The sequence below is a fragment of the Physella acuta genome, unplaced genomic scaffold (genome assembly GCF_028476545.2).
Source record: "Physella acuta isolate Inbredline_101_S28 unplaced genomic scaffold, ASM2847654v3 ptg000168l, whole genome shotgun sequence".
NCBI lineage: Eukaryota > Metazoa > Mollusca > Gastropoda > Physidae > Physella > Physella acuta.
Window position 1 is genome coordinate 333,100 of NW_026731687.1, and position 22,624 is coordinate 355,723.

General features: G+C 34.9%; 1 protein-coding gene across 1 annotated transcript; it reads right to left on the bottom strand.

The window, feature by feature from the left end:
* Positions 1-397: 397 nt before the first annotated feature.
* On the bottom strand, positions 398-22,421 carry LOC131936107 (deleted in lung and esophageal cancer protein 1). Its single transcript, XM_059292982.1, has 37 exons — positions 22,298-22,421; positions 21,211-21,460; positions 20,774-20,927; positions 20,525-20,635; positions 20,037-20,221; positions 19,272-19,483; positions 18,993-19,071; positions 18,525-18,612; positions 18,098-18,271; positions 17,137-17,270; positions 16,474-16,660; positions 15,676-15,838; positions 15,190-15,388; positions 14,695-14,818; positions 14,434-14,573; positions 13,725-13,818; positions 13,461-13,591; positions 12,938-13,099; positions 12,709-12,851; positions 12,366-12,519; positions 11,864-11,974; positions 11,558-11,688; positions 11,205-11,375; positions 10,838-10,917; positions 10,512-10,663; positions 10,198-10,304; positions 9,751-9,821; positions 9,222-9,347; positions 8,965-9,104; positions 8,319-8,441; positions 7,891-7,979; positions 7,393-7,468; positions 7,084-7,272; positions 6,225-6,347; positions 5,632-5,785; positions 5,189-5,318; positions 398-1,092 (listed from the first exon to the last, which is right to left on the bottom strand). The coding sequence occupies exons 2-37, from the start codon at positions 21,433-21,435 to the stop codon at positions 969-971; spliced, it is 4,956 nt and encodes a 1,651-aa protein (XP_059148965.1). The 5' UTR covers positions 21,436-21,460; positions 22,298-22,421; the 3' UTR covers positions 398-968.
* Positions 22,422-22,624: the final 203 nt, after the last annotated feature.

The window sequence follows — 22,624 nt, forward strand, 5'->3', positions numbered from 1 at the left end:
TCTGGTTTCTTGAGCTCGGTGATTGGAGTAACCGCTGTTTCAAACTGCTCGACTCTAGATTACGCTCAAACATGCATGTTTCATAGATGTAGTCCCGCAACGTTCCGGCTTAGTTACGAATAATTCGGTCATTACAATGTATTTCAATAAACTTTTTAGTGCTCGTCTGTAATTGATGTCACACTCCTGGGGGGGGGGGGGGAGGAAGGGGTTCCTAATTTGGTGACGGGGGGGGGGGGGGGGCGTGACGTAATTTACAGATGACCACTAATAATATTAAAAATAGCTAGCGTCGCTGTCATTTATATTTTTTATTATGTCCCTTTATTTTTACACCTGCAATAATGGCACTAAATGATGAATTGACGACGTTAGATTCGTTAGAAGGAGCGCTCAACTGTGACGTCACTTAGGTAGTGACATCATTAATGGACCTTATTCCTTTCCGTAATTTTTCTTTTAGTTTAAACAGAATAAACTAATTAATCGATGGTACAATGATAAACTTCACCATTAGAAATAATTTAATAAATGTATTTAATATATGAAAACAGTAGCAACACAAATGAAATAAATAAAACCCTATAAGATAAACATTTTATGAGCAATGAGTAGATATTGTATAAAAAAATATTGTAGAATTTTTTTTAAAAATATGCCATGAAAGTTTAAAATACTGGTTTATGTTTTATATTTTTATACAGTATCACATATGAGCTGGCTGTGATGTCTTCTACTTATGTTAAAAACATCACAACATAAAGACGCATGAAACAGTTGTAAAACAAATGAAATCCTGACTATAACATAGCTAGCAAACAAAATTATCATCTCAGATACATAATAATGTAATTAGACCTTGTAAAAAAATATGAAAATGTCATCTGTAAGCTGCATCATGAAATAGCGCAGATAAGACATGAAGATTTACAATATCACAACGGTTGTGGCACTCCAGTAGGACAGCACTAAATATTCAAAATGGCCTCGTATTTTCCATCGTATGAGCCAAGTCCAGTTAGATGGATGCGCCTGACACTTTCTCCCAAATTGCCTTGAACTACGTATGTGCAGTCATAAGGTTCACAGTGTCTAAAGCACAAAGAACAAGACAGAAGCTTTATCAGATTATTTGTAATCAGAAATATTTAAATCTATCTCTATACAATATACACAAATGTTGCTTTATGATCACAAAAGCTTTAGAAATTTTACACGTATTAAAGTAAAAATATCCTTACTTGTTAGTAGAATAGATATTAGCATCGAAACCTTAACTGCCCTGGCACTGAAGTAGGCACTAATGACATCATTTACCTGGCATTGAAGTAGGCACTAATGACATTTACCTGGCATTCAAGTGGAACTAATGACATCATTTACCTGGCATTGAAGTAGGCACTAATGACATCATTTACCTGGCATTGAAGTAGGCACTAATGACATTTACCTGGCATTCAAGTGGAACTAATGACATCATTTACCTGGCATTGAAGTAGGCACTAATGACATCATTTACCTGGCATTGAAGTAGGCACTAATGACATCATTTACCTGGCATTGAAGTAGGCACTAATGACATCTATTACCTGGCATTGAAGTAGGCACTAATGACGTCATTTACCTGGCATTGAAGTAGGCACTAATGACGTCATTTACCTGGCATTGAAGTAGGCACTAATGACGTCATTTACCTGGCATTGAAGTAGGCACTAATAACATTTACCTGGCATTGAAGTAGGCACTAATAACATTTACCTGGCATTGAAGTAGGCACTAATGACACCATTTACCTGGCATTGAAGTAGGCACTAATGACATCATTTACCTGGCATTGAAGTAGGCACTAATGACATCTATTACCTGGCATTGAAGTAGGCACTAATGACATCATTTACCTGGCATTGAAGTAGGCACTAATGACACCATTTACCTGGCATTGAAGTAGGCACTAATGACATTATTTACCTGGCATTGAAGTAGGCACTAATGACACCATTTACCTGGCATTGAAGTAGGCACTAATGACATCATTTACCTGGCATTGAAGTAGGCACTAATGACATCATTTACCTGGCATTGAAGTAGGCACTAATGACATCATTTACCTGGCATTGAAGTAGGCACTAATGACATCATTTACCTGGCATTGAAGTAGGCACTAATGACATCTATTACCTGGCATTGAAGTAGGCACTAATGACATCTATTACCTGGCATTGAAGTAGGCACTAATGACATCTTTTACCTGGCATTGAAGTAGGCACTAATCACATCATTTACCTGGCATTGAAGTAGGCACTAATGACACCATTTACCTGGCATTGAAGTAGGCACTAATGACATCATTTACCTGGCATTGAAGTAGGCACTAATGACATCATTTACCTGGCATTGAAGTAGGCACTAATGACACCATTTACCTGGCATTGAAGTAGGCACTAATGACATCATTTACCTGGCATTGAAGTAGCCACTAATGACATCATTTACCTGGCATTGAAGTAGGCACTAATGACATCATTTACCTGGCATTGAAGTAGGCACTAATGACATCATTTACCTGGCATTGAAGTAGGCACTAATGACACCATTTACCTGGCATTGAAGTAGGCACTAATGACATCATTTACCTGGCATTGAAGTAGGCACTAATGACATCATTTACCTGGCATTGAAGTAGGCACTAATGACATCTATTACCTGGCATTGAAGTAGGCACTAATGACATCATTTACCTGGCATTGAAGTAGGCACTAATGACATCTATTACCTGGCATTGAAGTAGGCACTAATGACATCATTTACCTGGCATTGAAGTAGGCACTAATGACATCATTTACCTGGCATTGAAGTAGGCACTAATGACATCTATTACCTGGCATTGAAGTAGGCACTAATGACATCATTTACCTGGCATTGAAGTAGGCACTAATGACATCATTTACCTGGCATTGAAGTAGGCACTAATGACACCATTTACCTGGCATTGAAGTAGGCACTAATGACATCATTTACCTGGCATTGAAGTAGGCACTAATGACATTATTTACCTGGCATTGAATTAAGCACTAATGACACCATTTACCTGGCATTGAAGTAGGCACTAATGACATCATTTACCTGGCATTGAAGTAGGCACTAATGACATCATTTACCTGGCATTGAAGTAGGCACTAATGACATCATTTACCTGGCATTGAAGTAGGCACTAATGACATCATTTACCTGGCATTGAAGTAGGCACTAATGACATCATTTACCTGGCATTGAAGTAGGCACTAATGACATCATTTACCTGGCATTGAAGTAGGCACTAATGACATCATTTACCTGGCATTGAATTAAGCACTAATGACACCATTTACCTGGCATTGAAGTAGGCACTAATGACATCATTTACCTGGCATTGAAGTAGGCACTAATGACATCATTTACCTGGCATTGAAGTAGGCACTAATGACATCATTTACCTGGCATTGAAGTAGGCACTAATGACATCATTTACCTGGCATTGAAGTAGGCACTAATGACATCTATTACCTGGCATTGAAGTAGGCACTAATGACACTATTTACCTGGCATTGAAGTAGGCACTAATGACATCACTTACCTGGCATTGAAGTAGGCACTAATGACATCATTTACCTGGCATTGAAGTAGGCACTAATGACACCATTTACCTGGCATTGAAGTAGGCACTAATGACACTATTTACCTGGCATTGAAGTAGGCACTAATGACATCATTTACCTGGCATTGAAGTAGGCACTAATGACATCATTTACCTGGCATTGAAGTAGGCACTAATGACACCATTTACCTGGCATTGAAGTAGGCACTAATGACATCATTTACCTGGCATTGAAGTAGGCACTAATGACACCATTTACCTGGCATTGAAGTAGGCACTAATGACATCATTTGCCTGGCATTGAAGTAGGCACTAATGACATCATTTACCTGGCATTGAAGTAGGCACTAATGACATCATTTACCTGGCATTGAAGTAGGCACTAATGACACCATTTACCTGGCATTGAAGTAGCCACTAATGACATCATTTACCTGGCATTGAAGTAGGCACTAATGACATTATTTACCTGGCATTGAATTAAGCACTAATGACACCATTTACCTGGCATTGAAGTAGGCACTAATGACATCATTTACCTGGCATTGAAGTAGGCACTAATGACATCATTTACCTGGCATTGAAGTAGGCACTAATGACATCATTTACCTGGCATTGAAGTAGGCACTAATGACATCATTTACCTGGCATTGAAGTAGGCACTAATGACATCATTTACCTGGCATTGAAGTAGGCACTAATGACACCATTTACCTGGCATTGAAGTAGGCACCAATGACATCATTTACCTGGCATTGAAGTAGGCACTAATGACATCATTTACCTGGCATTGAAGTAGGCACTAATGACATCATTTACCTGGCATTGAAGTAGGCACTAATGACATCATTTACCTGGCATTGAAGTAGGCACTAATGACATCATTTACCTGGCACTGAAGTAAGCACTAATGACATCTATTACCTGGCATTGAAGTAGGCACTAATGACATCATTTACCTGATATTGAAGTAGGCACTAATGACACCATTTACCTGGCATTGAAGTAGGCACTAATGACATCATTTACCTGGCATTGAAGTAGGCACTAATGACATCATTTACCTGATATTGAAGTAGGCACTAATGACACCATTTACCTGGCATTGAAGTAGGCACTAATGACATCATTTACCTGGCACTGAAGTAAGCACTAATGACATCTATTACCTGGCATTGAAGTAGGCACTAATGACATCATTTACCTGATATTGAAGTAGGCACTAATGACACCATTTACCTGGCATTGAAGTAGGCACTAATGACATCATTTACCTGGCATTGAAGTAGGCACTAATGACATCATTTACCTGATATTGAAGTAGGCACTAATGACACCATTTACCTGGCATTGAAGTAGGCACTAATGACATCATTTACCTGGCACTGAAGTAAGCACTAATGACATCTATTACCTGGCATTGAAGTAGGCACTAATGACATCATTTACCTGGCATTGAAGTAGGCACTAATGACATCATTTACCTGGCATTGAAGTAGGCACCAATGACATCATTTACCTGGCATTGATGTAGGCACTAATGACACCATTTACCTGGCATTGAAGTAGGCACTAATGACAGTCTTGCTATTGCTGACGTGTGTGATGTAAGCCTCCAGCGTTCCTTGATTGGGTTCAATCAGAAAAGCTTCACTACCATCATAGGCATCATCAATCTGTTGTTCTGGAATTTAAAACACGTTTTGTGTACACAACCCAAAGCATGTTTGAGTACACAGCTTAAAACATGATAGTGTACATAGCCTAAATATGTTTATGTACACACTTAAAATTGTTTGTGTACACAGCCTAGAATTGTTTATGTACACAGCTGAAAATGTTTATGTACACTTTTTAAAATTGTTTATGTAAGTCTAGAATTGTTTATGTACACACCTAAAATTATTTGTGTACACAGCCTAATATGTTTGTGTACACCACCTTAAAACATGATTGTATACATAACTGACACGCGCTACAACACGTCCACAACCGACCTGGTGTGATGGTCCAGTAGCTGTGAGAGGCTGACGTGTTCTCTATTGTAAACTCCATCTTCCTGGTCTGACCCACCAGACAGATGCCAAAGTCTAGGATGTTGGTGGACAGCTCAAACTGAGGCACTGAGAGAATTCCCAGCAGAGGAATTTTCTGGGGAATAAACAGAAGTCAACGACCTCGGGTTAGCAAGATAGGCTAGTAATGGTGGGTGTCAACAACCCCAGTTAGCCAATGGGATTAGCTTGCAGTGGTGGGAAACATGAAACGTATAACAAAAACATTATTTCAGATGTGGAGAGTTTATCATAGTTTATGCATCACCTCCTCAGAACTAGATTAACTCCATTTTTCAAAAATGTTTACAACAAATCATAATAGTTTGTTTTCCTTAACATTTCTATATGAAACAATTGGGGAAATAGAATTGTTGTGTAATAATGGTTAGAAATTTGGACAGAAAATTTTTTCCCATAATGCCTTGGTGAAAGATACTGGTCTATAAATCTCTATAAATGGAGTTAAAAAATTCTGGTTCTAGGGAAGCAACATAGATGACACTTGTGTCTAAAGACGTTAGTCCTACAAGTACCTGTTTCATGCCATTGCTGAACCTGACAACCATCTGCTTGTAGATCTCAAGTTTCTGGTCTTTGAGGGTCAGGAAATCTTTAGAATAAAGCACTGCTTGGGACACCTTCAGTGCAACTTTTACCTGGGGGGAGACATTATAATTCATGGCAGCATTATTCATTAGCCAGGTATTTGAATGTTTAAATAAAGAAAGTGCCATTCAGGCAGAGTCCATTTTTCAGGTAAAGTAGAGTTTATCTGTGTTATTTTACTTTACCATAAGAAGAGCACTAAGCAGTCACTTTTGGTTTCCCCTTTAAACCAGGTACCCATTAGAGCTGAGTAGACTCAAGGATCCATGAGTTCTCTAGTTCTTCTGGATAATAGTTGTGTGCTCTTCCACTCAACCATTGCAGCAACTATTTTTAACTTGTGGGTCACACAAAAATTGTGTAAATAAACTGGAAACATATTTGTCAAAATTAATATATTTCCTTGACTAGATCTATCTATCATGTTCCAGCTTATTAAAAATTGTGTGTAAAGTTTTTACCAGTAGATTTTTCTGTTGATTCAATAAACATGTCTGTCTGAACAAAAAAATTGTGTGTAAAGAATTTACCAGCAGGTTTTGTTGTGGATTCAATAATCATGCTAGGTTTGTCTGAACCAGCTATTTATAAAAAAATTGTGTGTAAAGAATTTACCAGCAGGTTTTGCTGGGGATTCAATGAACATGCCTGGTTTGTCTGAGCTAGCTATTTATAAAAAAATTGTGTGTAAAGAATTTACCAGCAGGTTTTGTTGTGGATTCAGTAATCGTGCCTGGTTTGTCTAAGCCTGATATTTATAAAAAAAATTGTGTGTTAAGAATTTACCAGCAGGTTTTGCTGTGGATTCAATGAACATGGCAGAGTTTCAGTGGCCATCTTGTTCTCATCCCCTCTTTTGGTGGTCTCAAGGTTGGTCAGCACAAAGGGATCTGATACCTTGATCTTGAAGGTCAGTGGGGTCAGGGTGTTGTTTGTGAACATCACTGAAGACACTTGCAGGGATTCTTTCTGAAGCTGGAGACAGCAGTAAAAAAATATCTCAGTCAAGTTTGAAATTCTGAGACAAGATTCATATTTTGAGAAATAAATTATTATGAACAAATATTTGGCTTTTATTGTATAAAACTACAAAACCTGGCCATTCTTCATGATGTCACTCATTGCCCCTCTGAAAATCATTCCCTCATCATCTGTCTCCTCTATAGTCAGTCTGTATAAAAACAATATCATAAGTCATTTTAAACTGAAGAAAATATTACATTTAGTAAAAATTAAGTCAAGAAATTTGTTTTTTTTAAAGTTTGGTGCGCCACATGTGGTTTATTTGAAATCATTTTAAAAATGCTGAGTAAGCATCATGGCAAAGAGGTGGTGTGGTCAGCACTATGCACAGGTGCCTTTACTTTCCCTGATGTAAGTCAGGTGCCTATTATAGATCAGTGGACTCAGGAACCTCAAATAGTCACATGTCAGCAGTGCGTTCCAAACTTGAAACTTGAAAATGCTCTACCATACAACCTGCCACCTAAGTGTAAGTTTTGCTTAAACACTTTGATCTTACAATGCCATCAGCCATGTTTGTTTCTCATATGGACATGAATATAGCTACACAAATATTTTTTAAATACTTACAGAGCTGGTTTGAGATTTGCAGTGAAATCAATTCTCAGCTGATCTGCCTCATAGCCCTGCTTTCTTCTCACTTTAGTATTGCAATGTTCCTGAACATCCAGTTTAAAAATACAATGAATTAAAAATCATTAATTACTACCACTTTCCTAAACATCCAGTTTAAAATACATTGAATAAAAGACATTTAGTGCTGCCACTTTCTCAAACATTTAACTATAACATTATAATTAAATACCAATAGGCTAAAAAAAACACAGAAGCATTGATTCGCTGGTACAAGGTATCTGATATTTCTTTCACTTTGTATATGTAAGGTGTATCAGAGTTCAACTGAACTTACAGCTTTAAAAAAGTATTATTACCTTTCTTTCAGATGCAACAAACAATCATATTAATAGCTAAATGTGTATCCACTACTAAATCCTGACCTCTTTGTCTAAACTGAGATATCCAAAGGCAAATCCAGCCAAGTCCGTCTCTTCAAAAACTTCATCCGTGGATAAAGCTGTAAAAGTCAAGTCCACCGAGTTGGAGCCATGACCTGGGATGACCTGCAGGTTAAATGTCAGATTTTGTACTGTCAGAACTACACAGTTTACACTATGCTCAGATTTATGTGCATTAATCCACAATTTAGTATGTTTCCAATCTTTTATCAGTGTCTGATTCTTTTTATCTTATTGAGTTAATACATTTTGATGCAATAATTCATATTCATAAATATATTGTTTTAATATAGAAAACTTCCCAGTGTGCATAGGCTTTTTTATAGTTATACAATTTAATACAAAGTTAGAAATGAGTTCAACCTAATTAGGATACATAAAAACCTGATGGGGCAAGTGAAGTAGAGTTCTCACGTTTCTGCTATATAAGGATAATGTGGTCAGCACTATGCCAACCCACCTTTACTTTCCCTACCATGAGTCAGTTGACCATTAGAGCTAGGTGGCTCTGAGATGTTAAATGGACTTAAACCCGGATTCAAACTCAAGATTTTTGGATTAGCATTTGTATGCTCTACCATAAGACCATTCCATTATAACACAGGTTTAAAACCCAAAAAAATCTTACCAACTGTTTTGGTGTGATATTGAATGGTCGGGTTGCAATATTTCCTTCATGAGTCCTGACACAACATGTGAAAAGTTTCTCGTCAAAATCCTCTTCACCTGCCTCACAATTTTCTGCCGAGGTTTCTTTAGCAGCAGGCACTGTGCACATTTTATACACAACAATTTTATTAATTTATTTTTCAGATTTTTTAATTAATCAAGAGTCCTCATTAAAAAGAATTTAAGTAAACTTCCATGAGAATTTATACAACTGACCTGACCATTCAATTTCATTTCCTTGTTCATCAAGAAGAGGAAAACTTTCACCAAAAACTAAAATAAAATCAATGACTTTCTCCGAACTGTCCGACATTTCGAAAACTTGCCAGTCCACACGGATGTCTGACAGAAAAAATAATGATAACATATACATCATCATAACATAATAACATAGAGAATAACATAAACTAAAAATATATACCCCACAACATCACCTGAAAGGTGTACCACAACATAACATCATAACATTATTCACAACATAATCTGATAATCATACCTGATTACTAAAGTTCTACCAGCAATATATGAAATCAAATTAAGTAAAACAATGTTTTGTTTGTCTATTTCTTTCAACTGTATTTTTTCTGCTTTTATTGTATTACCTACATGCTACATGTAGTTTAACTAATTAAGTCTAAAATGTGTAACCATATGAGAAAATAGGTAAAAAATCTGCATGCAGATCTTGTTTGTTAAAAGTAAAAAAAAAATTTTAATCAAATATTAAGGTTTACAGGTTTCTTACCATTAGGACTTGAGTTGTTGATTTTCAGATGTCTGGTTATAACCTTTGACCCAGCAGTATGACTTCCAAACCTGTTTATTGAATAATGATTAATTACAGGCAGATCTTCTACCATACATGTGCAAATAATCAGATAAATCTACACCAAAGGTGTGTTTTATATTAGTTATCTGATTCAAATGGCATATATGTAATGCCTTTCTTTAAACTGACAAATACCTTTTTATAACCCAACAAACACATTTATATAACCCAACATACACCTTTATATAATTTTTATAACCTGTATATTACCTGTCAAACACCTGTATATTACCAGTCAAACACCTGTATATTAGCAGACAAACACCTGTATATTACCTGTCAAACACCTGTATATTACCAGACAAACACCTGTATATAAAATCAAACACCTGTATATAACCCAACAAAACACCTGTATATTACCTGACAATGGGCTTCAAGTCAGGCTGGCCAGCTGTTAACTGAAAACTTAGAGGACATCCACAGCTGGTTAAACTGACGGGAATCCTAACTGGTTCAAGGTCATCAGCCTGTTATCAAGTTTTAGAGTTAGTTTTGTACTGAGCACTGCACACTACTGCACAGTATATCAAATATAGTCACTAAAAGGGATATAATATCATGCAAAAAGACATGATGAACCAAACAAAGACTAGGGTATGATTCAAGGCACAAGAAACTGGCAAGACAATCATTCTTAGAGATTTTAAAATTGGAAAGTGATGTAGTGACTGTACTTGAAATGTAAGCTGATCCTGGTAGGTCCCCCACATGTTGCTACAGGCAACCACTTCAATGACTTGCTCCCCATAGGGTAGCAGCTCACCACTGACTGGGCAGGGTTGAAACACTGCTCCTCTGTTTTCTTTCAGAATGAATTTGTTCCATTCTTAAAAGAGTAAAACACAAAATCACTCAATATATTGCATGCAGAAGGAATTATTAAATTTCAATGTTTAATTAGTATACAAAAGCATAAAAATGGACTGTCATTAACAATTATTTAAATTGATTTTTTGAAGAAAAAAAAATTAACTCTTTCTAACAAGAAATTATTTTTTACCTGCATTCAATTTTGTTGAGGCTTTCCCGTGAACTGGCTCTGTGATGTTGGGTGTTCGACTAATTAGGTTTCTTCTTATGCTGTGGAGTTTTTAAGGTCGTTTATTGCTTGACATTGTTAAATAACTTTTCACTTGTTAAAATCTACTTAACAACACAAGTATGAGTGATGCACTTAAACTTGGTCATTCAACAGGTTTTATTATATGTGATACAAATACTTTATTTATTGACCATGATGTTTCCCAGTTCAACAATTTTTATATATAACGGCTATGTAGGCCTACACTAGCAGTGACATTCTTCAGTTGGTAGGCCAACAGTGAGTTTACAGATCAGTAGATTAGGGTTAATGAAGCGGCTCTTACCTGTGAGAGGTAGAAATGTCTTTAAGTTCAGGCGGAGAGGGGGATGTTGCAACAAAATACTCAGCATGTATCTTGAATGAAGCTCGTATTGAGGTCTTGTTATACACGTGGAGGTATCTTCTCACTATCTGACCTAGGCTATTAGTTCCAAAATCCAGGCACAACTCATCACTGTGTTTAGAATATAAATGTTAGAAGCTGTTGAGATCTTTTTTAAACTGGTTAATAAGTTATTCTGTAAACTGGTTAACTTTTATTTATTTAATACCTGAATTATTTTGCTGTCATATTAAAAAAATTTTATGTGAACAAAATTCTGGGAAAATATCAAGTTGAAGAAAAATGTTTAAAACCTTAAGACTGTTTTGTCTTTCGATATCTTAAAGGCTAGCTCTAATGTCTTGACAGCACAGCTTATATTTAGATACAGTTCTTCTTGCTGCCCCTCAATAGAACATGACACACCGACATCACTAAATGATATCTGAAATTATTTTATTAACATGTGACTATTCAGGTAAGCCACAATTTAATGATATTATTTAAAAAATTGTGCTGAACATCAACAGATTTTTATGAACATTGAACATAACATAACACTTTTAATTAGAAACAGTTTTTTTTTTAATCAACATGCTGCTTTTAAATGAGAAACTTACTGCTTTTAGTGGTGTAAAAATAAAAGAAATATGTTTCTGCTCCCAGCTGAGTAGCTTCCCTTCACTCTCCTCTATTTCAATCTTACAGAACTCTTTCTCTAACCCTTCAACCTGAAGGTATAAATTTAAATTTTAGCTGAATACAACAGGGATGTCTTGAGATATTACAACATTAATAGCCAGTGATTGGGCAAAATGGAAGGATATTGTTGAGGCCCTATGATCCATAAGGAGCAAAGAGGACTAAGTCAAAGTCAAGAGAAAACTTTTTTTTCATATGAAGTTAACCAGCATTTTACTTAGAAATAGTTCAATTGTCTTGTGTGAATTTATTTTCACATTGGTTAAAAAAAATTTAACCAGAATTCCACCTGGTTTTTTTAAAACAAATACTAACTTGTTTTTATTCTTCCCTATAGTTATCCAGATTTTTTTTACCAAAAGGTAACATATACAAACAGCCAATGCTGGTTTTAAAATGGTACATTTCACATAACCTCACCTTTCCCCATTTAAAAACTGTAGGTAGTAGTGTTTGGTTATGTAGAGTCGCAGTAAATGAAACTGGTGCATTCAAAAAGACATCAGTCAGGACTTTGTGGCTTTCAAGTAAACAGACCACAGGATTCTGTGCCTCTCCTACAATAGCAATGGAACTGAAACAAAAATAGAAACAAATACAGTTTGCTAAAAAATATTTTTAAAAACACAAATTTTGGTCTGCTTTAATAAAAATCAGTTTTTATTTTGCACACATTTTTATAACTAGAAGAGAAGCAAGCTCAAATTAATTTTAGCGCAGAACTGATGCAATATAGTTTTATCAATCACTAAAAAAACTATACCTGGAAACAACACCATTGCATTGAACCTCACAGACCCTTTTCAGTTTTTCAAAGTGTTTTGGTGTATAGGTAACTAATATGTCTTTGCACTCTAATGGTCGAAGTTCACATTCTGTCACTGAAAATGTCAGATCTCTTGTTTCCTATGTTTAAAAAAGGTATTTTTTAATATGTTGATTTGTATAAAAACAAATAATTAATCATTGAATAAAATGTTATAGAATCTAACCTGAGAAAGGCTGTTTTGAGAATTTTCTTCCTGAGATTCTGAAATTGCAACTGACACTTTCAGCTCAGAGTTATTGCGCAGGGTCATCTCCCTTGTCTGATGCTGGCCTATTCTTACAAGACCAAAATTGATAATTGGCTGCAGAATGGACACTTCAGGGCCCTACAAGAGACAAGTGACATTTTTATCTTTAAGAAATGTTACTGTTATAATACAGACTTTGTTTTTATCAGCAACAACATTCAATTTTTTAATGAGAGCAACAGTATCCTAGATAATATAATAAGCAAAATAACCTACAATTGAAGCAGAGTTAAAACAACTAACAACCAGAATGTAACATCAGTTTTTGCTACACTCATCACAGACACAAGGAGAAAAGCTAACAGTAGGGCAAAATGTGAGGTAGCTGACTAGGGCTTGGACTAAATGTGCAGTAGTTGACTAGGGTTAAGATGAAATGTGCAGTAGATGTCTAGGACTAAATATGCAGTATTTTAAATAAATGTACGTTAAAACTCACTATAAATTCTGCTTGAATGTTGAGGTGAAGTGGCTCAGGTAAGTTCATGACGTGGCACAGTAGCGTGTGGTTGATGTAGCAGGGTTCAACTCCAGTGATGCTGAGTTCTAGATCTATTGCCATTCCAGGATCTGACCACATTTCATGAACAATGTTTATAGCATCATTAGGAAATTTAAACAGCGAGATTGTTTTTCTTATATTACACAAGGAAATAAAAACTTCACATTGAGGCTCAACTTCTAGAAGATCTGTGTAACTTACCTAACTCGCCATAGCGAGGTTCAACTTCTAGTAGGTAGCTATCTGTGTAACTTTCCCATTTGAAACTGATGGTTGAGTAGCTATGATTTGCCATCTGAAAATTGTTTTTAAAAATATTTCAGCACATAAAAATGTAGATTAAAGTGAGATAGTTTTCTGACCATTGAAACACAAAGGTTGTGCATAAAATAAATTTTCTCTCTCAATTCACTGTATACAAAATCTCTCTATTTTCACTATTTACACTTTCTCTCTCAATTAACTGTTTAACTTTCTCTCTCAATTCACTGTTTACACTTTCTCTTTCAATTCACTATTTACACTTTCTCTTTCAATTCACTGTTTACACTTTCTCTTTCAATTCACTGTTTACACTTTCTTTTTCAATTCACTGTTTACACTTTCTCTTTCAATTCACTGTTCACTGTTTACACTTTCTCTTTCAATTCACTGTTTACACTTTCTCTATCAATTCACTGTTCACTGTTTACACTTTCTCTTTCAATTCACTGTTTACACTTTCTCTTTCAATTAACTGTTCACTGTTTACACTTTCTCTTTCAATTCACTGTTCACTGTTTACACTTTCTCTCTCAATTCACTGTTTACACTTTCTCTTTCAATTCACTGTTTACACTTTCTCTTTCAATTCACTGTTTACACTTTCTCTTTCAATTCACTTTTTACACTCTCTCTAAACTTAACTTACAGTGAAAAGTCTCTTGGCTGATGTTCCAACAAGAATTTTTGCCTGCATTAGCAAGGCATATGGATGCAACACAACATACAGAGGCACGCATTTCCCTTTCACTTCCATCTGAATGCCTGTAACATTCTTAAACTTGTGCACTGAAAAGTATAAAATGTGGAGTGTTATTTCTACAAATCAAACAAAAATATATAAATAAACTTCATATTCTTATAGTTACCCTAACAGAAGTAAAAACAGTGAACATTTTATTTAACTAACCAGTGGCTGGTAGCAAATCTTCCTCTGAACTATTTCCAGCATATTCTGGAATTTTGTATTTGTCTTCATTCAACGTTGGAATATTTGGTAGCACCATGTGAATGCAACTATGGTAATCATCTTCCTGCAAATTAACAATTCTTCACATTCAAGTATCAATATCATAGAAACATTTATTTGTCCCTTTCAAGTATCAATATCATAAACACATCTATTTGTCACATTCAAGAATCAATATCATAGACACATTTATTTGTCACTTTCAAGTATCAATATCATACCATACAACTATTTTCCCCACTTTTATGTATGAATATCATAACACATTTCTTCATATTTTTTTTGTTTATCAATACCATAACATACATGAATTACTTTACTTATCAAAACTTTTTAAATTGTTATATTTCTTCAAATCTATCAAAAAAGATCAAAATATTGAGATTTTTATTTTTTTCTTACACAATTAACTTTTTTTTTAAACTGATGTGTTACCTTGGGTGGAGCAAAGGTGACCTTGAACACAGCAGTTTCAGATGGCTTGAGAACACCACTGGGTGGATGGACACTAAAAACACCGTTAGTTTCTAGAACTCTCTCAGCTTGGGAGGTGGGTTCCTGGTACTCACACAGCAGCATGCTGGAGTCAATGATAGGCTTGTAAACCATCCACTTGAATGGGAGCTCCACATTCCTGAAAAATATAACATTCATACATGACTTAATTGAGGACTAAAAGTATTCTGGGGACTAATTTAGATTTGCATACAAACATTGAAAGGACAATACAATACAAATTAAAAACAGAAGTAAAAAAATTCTAAAAGCTTACTGACATTACTGTATATATATATTTCTGCTAATTAAAAATATGTATAAACTGTAATTAGCATTAAAATTATTTTAAAAATTGTATTGTTTTCTATTCTGTATTTTAATTAAATATTTACAACTAAATTAATTATTGAAGCAAAGACTAACGTATAGTTGAGAATACTGATGCTCCTCTCTGTGTAAGTGTAAGGATTCAAATCATCAAATCTCAGCAACAATTCTGCTGAGATGTCACTCATCTCACCAAGTTGAGCAAGGGATGCTCCTCTTTCAATGTCAACTACATCAACTCTAGCTGTTTGCCCTTCACCTGGAAAATAATGGGACACATCAAAATTCTGTTTTCAACAAATAAATGTTTACATTGCTTCTTTTTTTTCCTCCAACACAATAAAGGATTATGTTTCAACCTGTTATATAGGCAGTTGACTCTGATTTCAGACAAGTTTTCTTTTTGGATTTGCTTCCATAGCTTTTGTCCATCAAAGAACAAACTACAAGGCAGCAGGAGTTCTCAACTCGGGACTTTTTAGTTTAGCAACTATGAGCTTTACCGACTAGACCAGGGGTCGGCAACCTGCGGCTCGCGAGCCGCATGCGGCTCTTTTAATATCAAGATGCGGCTCTCCAGCTCCTTGAACAAATACTAATAATCTTAATAAAAAAATAAAATATTTGAAATAAAAAAATGTTAGTGGCTCTTTAAAACCAGGGAAATTTTGAAAATTGTAACTTTTGGCTCTTCCGCTTCAAAAGGTTGCCGACCCCTGGACTAGACCATTTAAAAGTTTTTCTTAAAAAATGAGCATGTTATGTTTAAATTTATTATATTATTTTAATGATAATCTTTCAACAAAATAAAATATACAAGACTTGGTTAGATTTGAAAATAAAATTTGCTTCTAAAAGATTTTAAAGAACTAAGTCTTTGCTTCTAATCTTTACCTTTAATTTTAAAATGTGATGCCTGGCAATTGTCACAAGTTATGGTCATTTCCTGAGTGTACACTTTTTCTGCTAGGGGTGAGAAAATAGCCTCCAGCATAATGGTCTGGTTGGGTCCCAGTTCAAAGGTCGGTGGGACAATTTCAAAGGGAACTTGCTTGTTTGGTTTTGTGTTAGGAAGAGCGGTCTGTAAGATGTTGACAAGAGAATGGTTACATGTTAATGTGAGCTATGTGAAAATATTAAAATAAACTTAACATAAACTTCATTGAGACAAATACAGATATTGAAACTATACGCTCCACTCAGAAGCAATGCAGATATTGAAACAATTAAAATAAGTTAACCATAAACTCCAGTGAGATGCAACATAGATATTGAAACAATTAAAATAAGTTAAACATAAACTCCAGTGAGATGCAACACAGATATTGAAACAATTAAAATAAGTTAAACATAAACTACAGTGAGACGCAACACAGATATTGAAACAATTAAAATAAGTTAAACATAAACTCCAGTGAGACGCAACACAGATATTGAAACAATTAAAATAAGTTAAACATAAACTCCAGTGAGACGCAACACAGATATTGAAACAATTAAAAAAAGTTAAACATAAACTTCAGTGAGATGCAACACAGATATTGAAACTAAGAGTACCCGTATGCTGGTTGAAGGCCATTTATTTCTGGCCATAAGGCAGAAGCGGCCATGTCCTCCCTCATTTTTCACCATCAAATGATAGACTTGTATATCCCCTACCAAACAACATCCTAGATCAACCTCCTTTGGCACTGTTAGAGTAAGAACATTTAAATGAATTGTTTTGGATGGTATAGATGAAAAGTTTTAAGACTGACATGTTTTCTTGTAATTATCTGAATTACAGAGAAAATAGATCAGAATCTACACTGTAAACACTTTCTTTTTCTTCTTTCTTAATTATTAGTGTTGAAGGGGATCGAGATTTATCTGCCAGTGGGTTTGAACTCGAGACGTTGTTCGAATTTATCAACCATGGGCTTTTTGCCGACTCGACCACGCCTCAAACACAAATAAGAGTTACGTGTCAACTGGTTATGCGCCATTGAGGCCATTGACTCCGATTTCAGCCTGATTTTCTTTTTGGATTTGCTTCCATAGCCTTTGTCCAACCAAGAACAAACTACAAGGCAGCAGTTGTTTAATTTTGGAGTTGTCTCTCCTAGAAGAGTGGCTGTCCCCAGCTAATGAGCCTCATCTGCCCGAGCATTCGAACTCGAGATTTTTCGGTTTAGCAACCATGAGCTTTACCGACTCGACCACGCCGACCCCTACTGTAAACACTAAAAGTTAAGTAAATTCCAGACTTCATTATCTGTAGTGAAGGTGCAGTAAAGTATATCTGTTAATTTTTCCTAGTGATAAGAAGGGATTGTGGTGTCAGCACTATGTCCAGCTACTTTTATCTTCACTGATTTCAGTCAGGTACTCATTATAGCTGAGTGAAATCAAGGACAGGGACAAAGCTCTAGACTAGTTCATATATTAATTGAACTACACACTTCAGCCTGTCTCTTGATGCTAGACAAGTATTGCAGGAGTATTGAGATTAAGCAAAAAGTTTTTTTGAAGATCTCACATGTTAACACAGGTGGTGGTCGCCTGGCCTGTAAAGGTATAATCAGCGGCTCTTTAGCTTGTGTCTGGACTGTTATAGAATCATCATAGTTTTTCAGGGAATTTGGGGCAAACCTGATGTTGTACCTGCAGCTCATGCCGGGGGCCACTAAACCTGTTTCACCTGGAAACTGACCTGCATTGAAAACAATAGCCTTTTGTTTAAAATTATAAGAATTTATAGCATTCACTCTTTTGAAAATCAAACATTAATTTCTGGACTGATATTTAATTGTGAGTGATTAAAATATTTATTTATGTCATTTTAGACTGGTATAAGTAGCAATAATGAAAGTTCAATAATTGCATACTTGTGTATACTAAGGTAGAAAATAGACATGCAGTTGTGTGGCTACATGTCATATCAATACGATTGTATGCCCACATACCTAGACCAATAGAAAAAATATTGCTAGATGGGGGAAGAACTCGTAACTGTCTCATAACTGCTGACATATTCTTTAATTCAAGAGTAATCTGAAATGTATTCAAACTGTGTTCAGCAGGCCTACATGTATATAAAAACAATGAATTGTACAATCACGATTGAAGAAACTTTATAAAATATATAAAACCACTAGAAGTTAACACATGTTACCTTACTGTACTGATTTTTAAAATTGCATTAGTAAATATGACTAAAGAGATAATTGTTAATCAGTTTTAAGTAAATCATATGAGATTGTACATATTATTATACAAAGGTAGCAGAAAATTCAGCCAATAAAACTTAGTATTGTGTCTTGACCTATATCTGTCATTTTTAACTATTTATTTTTAAATCTTATTAGAGCTATAGAATACACATTTCACATTGGTAAAAATGTTTTAGAACTGCTAATGAAGAATCACTTTACCTCATAGACCTCACCCACTTTGTAATTGGTGAACTCAACTACTGGGGGATATGGAATAAACACTGGCTTTTCAGAACTGCTGGAAAAAAACAACTTTTGTAATACATTCAGTATAAACGATAATCACATAAATGTCACTAAAATAACTTTTGTTTTCGATATTAAATGTGATTTATTTAAGCTAAAACTTCAATTGTTTATAACTTCATCAGTATTTTAAAATACTAACAGAAAAAATATTGACATAGTGATAAACTTGTGTTTAAAAATATAACCTACATTTCTGGCTCCACATTCTTCCCAAGTTGCTTGCTTATTTTCTTTTTTGGCAGCAAAAGAGACTTAGGATCTGACAACTCAGAAGGTGGAATAAAGCGGGGGTTTTTCAAAAAGTTAACTTTAGAATGCAACATATCCAAAGCTTTTCTGTCAGCTTCTCTTTGCTCTTCAGACAAAAATTCTTTCCATCCTGATTTCTTTGGAAATTCTGCCTAAAATTGACATAAGTATTAACAAAAATCAACTGCAAAATTTTTAGTCTCATTAAAATTTTCAACACAATTGCTCTACAACTTTATTATTATAAAGTATATTATCAGCTTTTCTCATTCACGCCTAAGATACATCGGGCAGATGTAGTAGAGTTCATCTGTTTCAGTGGCCTAGGCATATGAAAAGATAGTGTGGCCAGCAGTAGGCCCAGCCACCAATTTTGAGACTTTTGGATTAACTGCAAGGCCATGCTGTCCCATATAAAGTATGTAGCAGTTAATAACTTTATGTAGGAAATGTTTTGGAAAAATTACATCTTTCTGTTATATTTTTAACTTTGAGCCTTGTTTAAAATCATAAAAGCTACTAAATTTAAAATCAGCTATTTTTTGATGATGTTGCCAGGGCACTTGATAAAGATGACTGACTAACACAGGCTTACAACATTATGTTATTATATTTATGTTTAAGGTCAATATAAATTATATAAATAATGTGCAGTACATTATCCTACAATTACTAGCCAACACTATAATAAAAGTTGATCAGGACCTGTTTATTCTCTAGAGCTTTCAGCTCTTTATCTTGGTCTTGTACATTCTCAGACAGAATTGTTTTACATTCCATGCTATCACCTGCCAGCCATGCCATGGGTGACTCCAGCTCCATTTGTGTATTGGGGCGGCTGTGTTGTCGAGAAGCCAGAGTTTCACGTGCATAATCGGGTACTTTAGGACCTATGGTAAGAATGTACACACCAGTTGATTTTATATTCTAAACATTATTTTTACTGGTAGAAATCATTTTGTAATTGTGCCTGAAGTACTTTTTTCTAACATTTTAAAAAACAATTTTTTCTTGATCAAGTTAATCCACCATGAAATTAAATCCATTACTGTCCTACCTGATATAATTTTTTTAATATAGTGCCTTGCTTCTTGTCTCTCCTTTTTTAGAAGCTTGTGATATCAAAATGCTTTATTCGTAAATTCAAATTTATAAAAGAAAAAATTATAAATGGCTTATTAATACCGATATACCTTGAGGAGCTGAGACAGGAACCTGCTCATAAGTCATATAATCACTGGGAGTCAGTAAGCCATGTGACTGTAACAGCTGAGTGTCTATGCATGATGGGAAGTGAGCACGCACTAAAAATAAATAGGAAAAATGCATCTGATGACAACTATTTAATAAAAATATATAAACTCATTCTAAAACAAATATTTGCAACTTAAACTTTCTTGCGGGTTGCCTAATTTAAGCTAAATAATTTCTCGAGGACACACCTGGTGGCAACCCTAGTGATGCATAGTTTTCACAGGATGCAGTAGCCTTGTTTAATTCACGCTCATCAGCAGACATAGCCCTAGCTTGTGCCTGCATGATATGTCGCTCCAACATGGCTGCTTCATCCATGCGCCGCTGCCACTCAGTGTGAGCCTAAGGTTTGATGCAAATGATTTTTTTATTTCACAAAATTAGTTTCATGAAGATATTGTATTCATACAATTACAAAATGTGTTCTTAACTGGGTAAAATAAGGGGGGAATACTAATTTTATTATTACATCATCATTTTATTTGACTAACCTTAAATTTACATTTTCAATGCATGCCAATCTCTAGGCTTAGTGTGTCCCAAAAAAGTTATTATAATTCTGATGTTAATGTTGATAGTAACACTTGATTTGACCCATAACACATATAATGTTAGTGTAAAATACCTTTTGTAAATTTTCTACATATCTCTCATGGTATGGGTCATCACCTCCTTTAGAAATCTGTAGATTTTTTACAGTTTCTGGTCTAATTGTATCCCGAGTATATAGGTCTCTAAAACATTTTGCCAAGATATGTCGAACATCTTGAGATTGAGATGAAGAAGGTCTTTGTATATACATAGGCAGTTCCTGCCCAACATTAGAAGTGTGTGTTGACATTTGACTCATTCTAAAATTTGACTGTTAAAACAATCTAAAAAGAAATTAAATTTATAGTCATCAAATGAATAAAAATAACAGATTAGGCAATGGTATTCAATATGACTGTGGAGTGAAGAATGAGACTGTTATGATACAAATAATTATAATAATAATAGAGAATGCAATCACTTGTTTAATGAAATTTAAAGAAATAGAAAAAAAAATTATTATTTTTTTTTATAAATTTTTTTTTTTTAAAAACATCATATTATTCATGTACAATTATATATAGGCCTATTTTATAATGTAATATAGTTATTCTTCATCATCTTTTCCTGTTTATGCCTATGACTATGACACATGGGGCAGATAAAGTAGAGTTCATCTGTTCTAATTACCTCTGCATATAGGGAAATAGTTGTGAGACTGCACATCCTTAGCAGTAGCACTGGTCTGCTAGCCCAAAAATGTCTCTGGTTCAAATCTGAGTACAAGTTAGTTATAGTAGAATGTCCCTGAGTAAGAGTTCACCCAGCTCTGATGGATACCTAACTACTAAGTTACTTATTAACTCATGTTAATGAAAGTAAAGATCGCTGGGCAAAGTGCTGACCACACCTTCCATTCATATGCTGAGGTCACAGAAACATATGAACTCTACTTCATCTGTCTAATGGGTCTCTAGGTCTAGTCTAAACTCTAAAGACTAAAAGAGGATTATTTACAGTTTACACTAGATCTACTTGTCACTAGTTTACTACACTTTACACGTTCTTTATTTTATTGTTCCAAAATGATTAGATCTGGTTCCTCCATTAATCATTATCATACAGAGGATAATAGAAAAAATCGTTATTATTTATAATGAATACAAATATTTATTTGAAACCTTATTACTCTTAAATCAGAAAGTGAATGTGCTCTTCTAAGCCTTTTTACTTTTTATTTACTTTTCATGGACAGCCATTTGTTTACACACTAGATTGACCTGGTCTCTAAGGAAAAATTACTTCCTGTCTGATTTGCCAGATAAAACACATACCGGTAAAGTTTAAAAAAAATAAAATAAAGCTAGATTTGCGCTTCCTAAAAGGTCGCGCATGACACTCGTTACCTCCAGTTAGAACCCATGTAAACACGCCCTGCCTCCTTCCTTTCGTCACAGGTGGTCAGATCCTGCCCCCACCTCGAAAATTACCTCCTCAAAGATGCAATT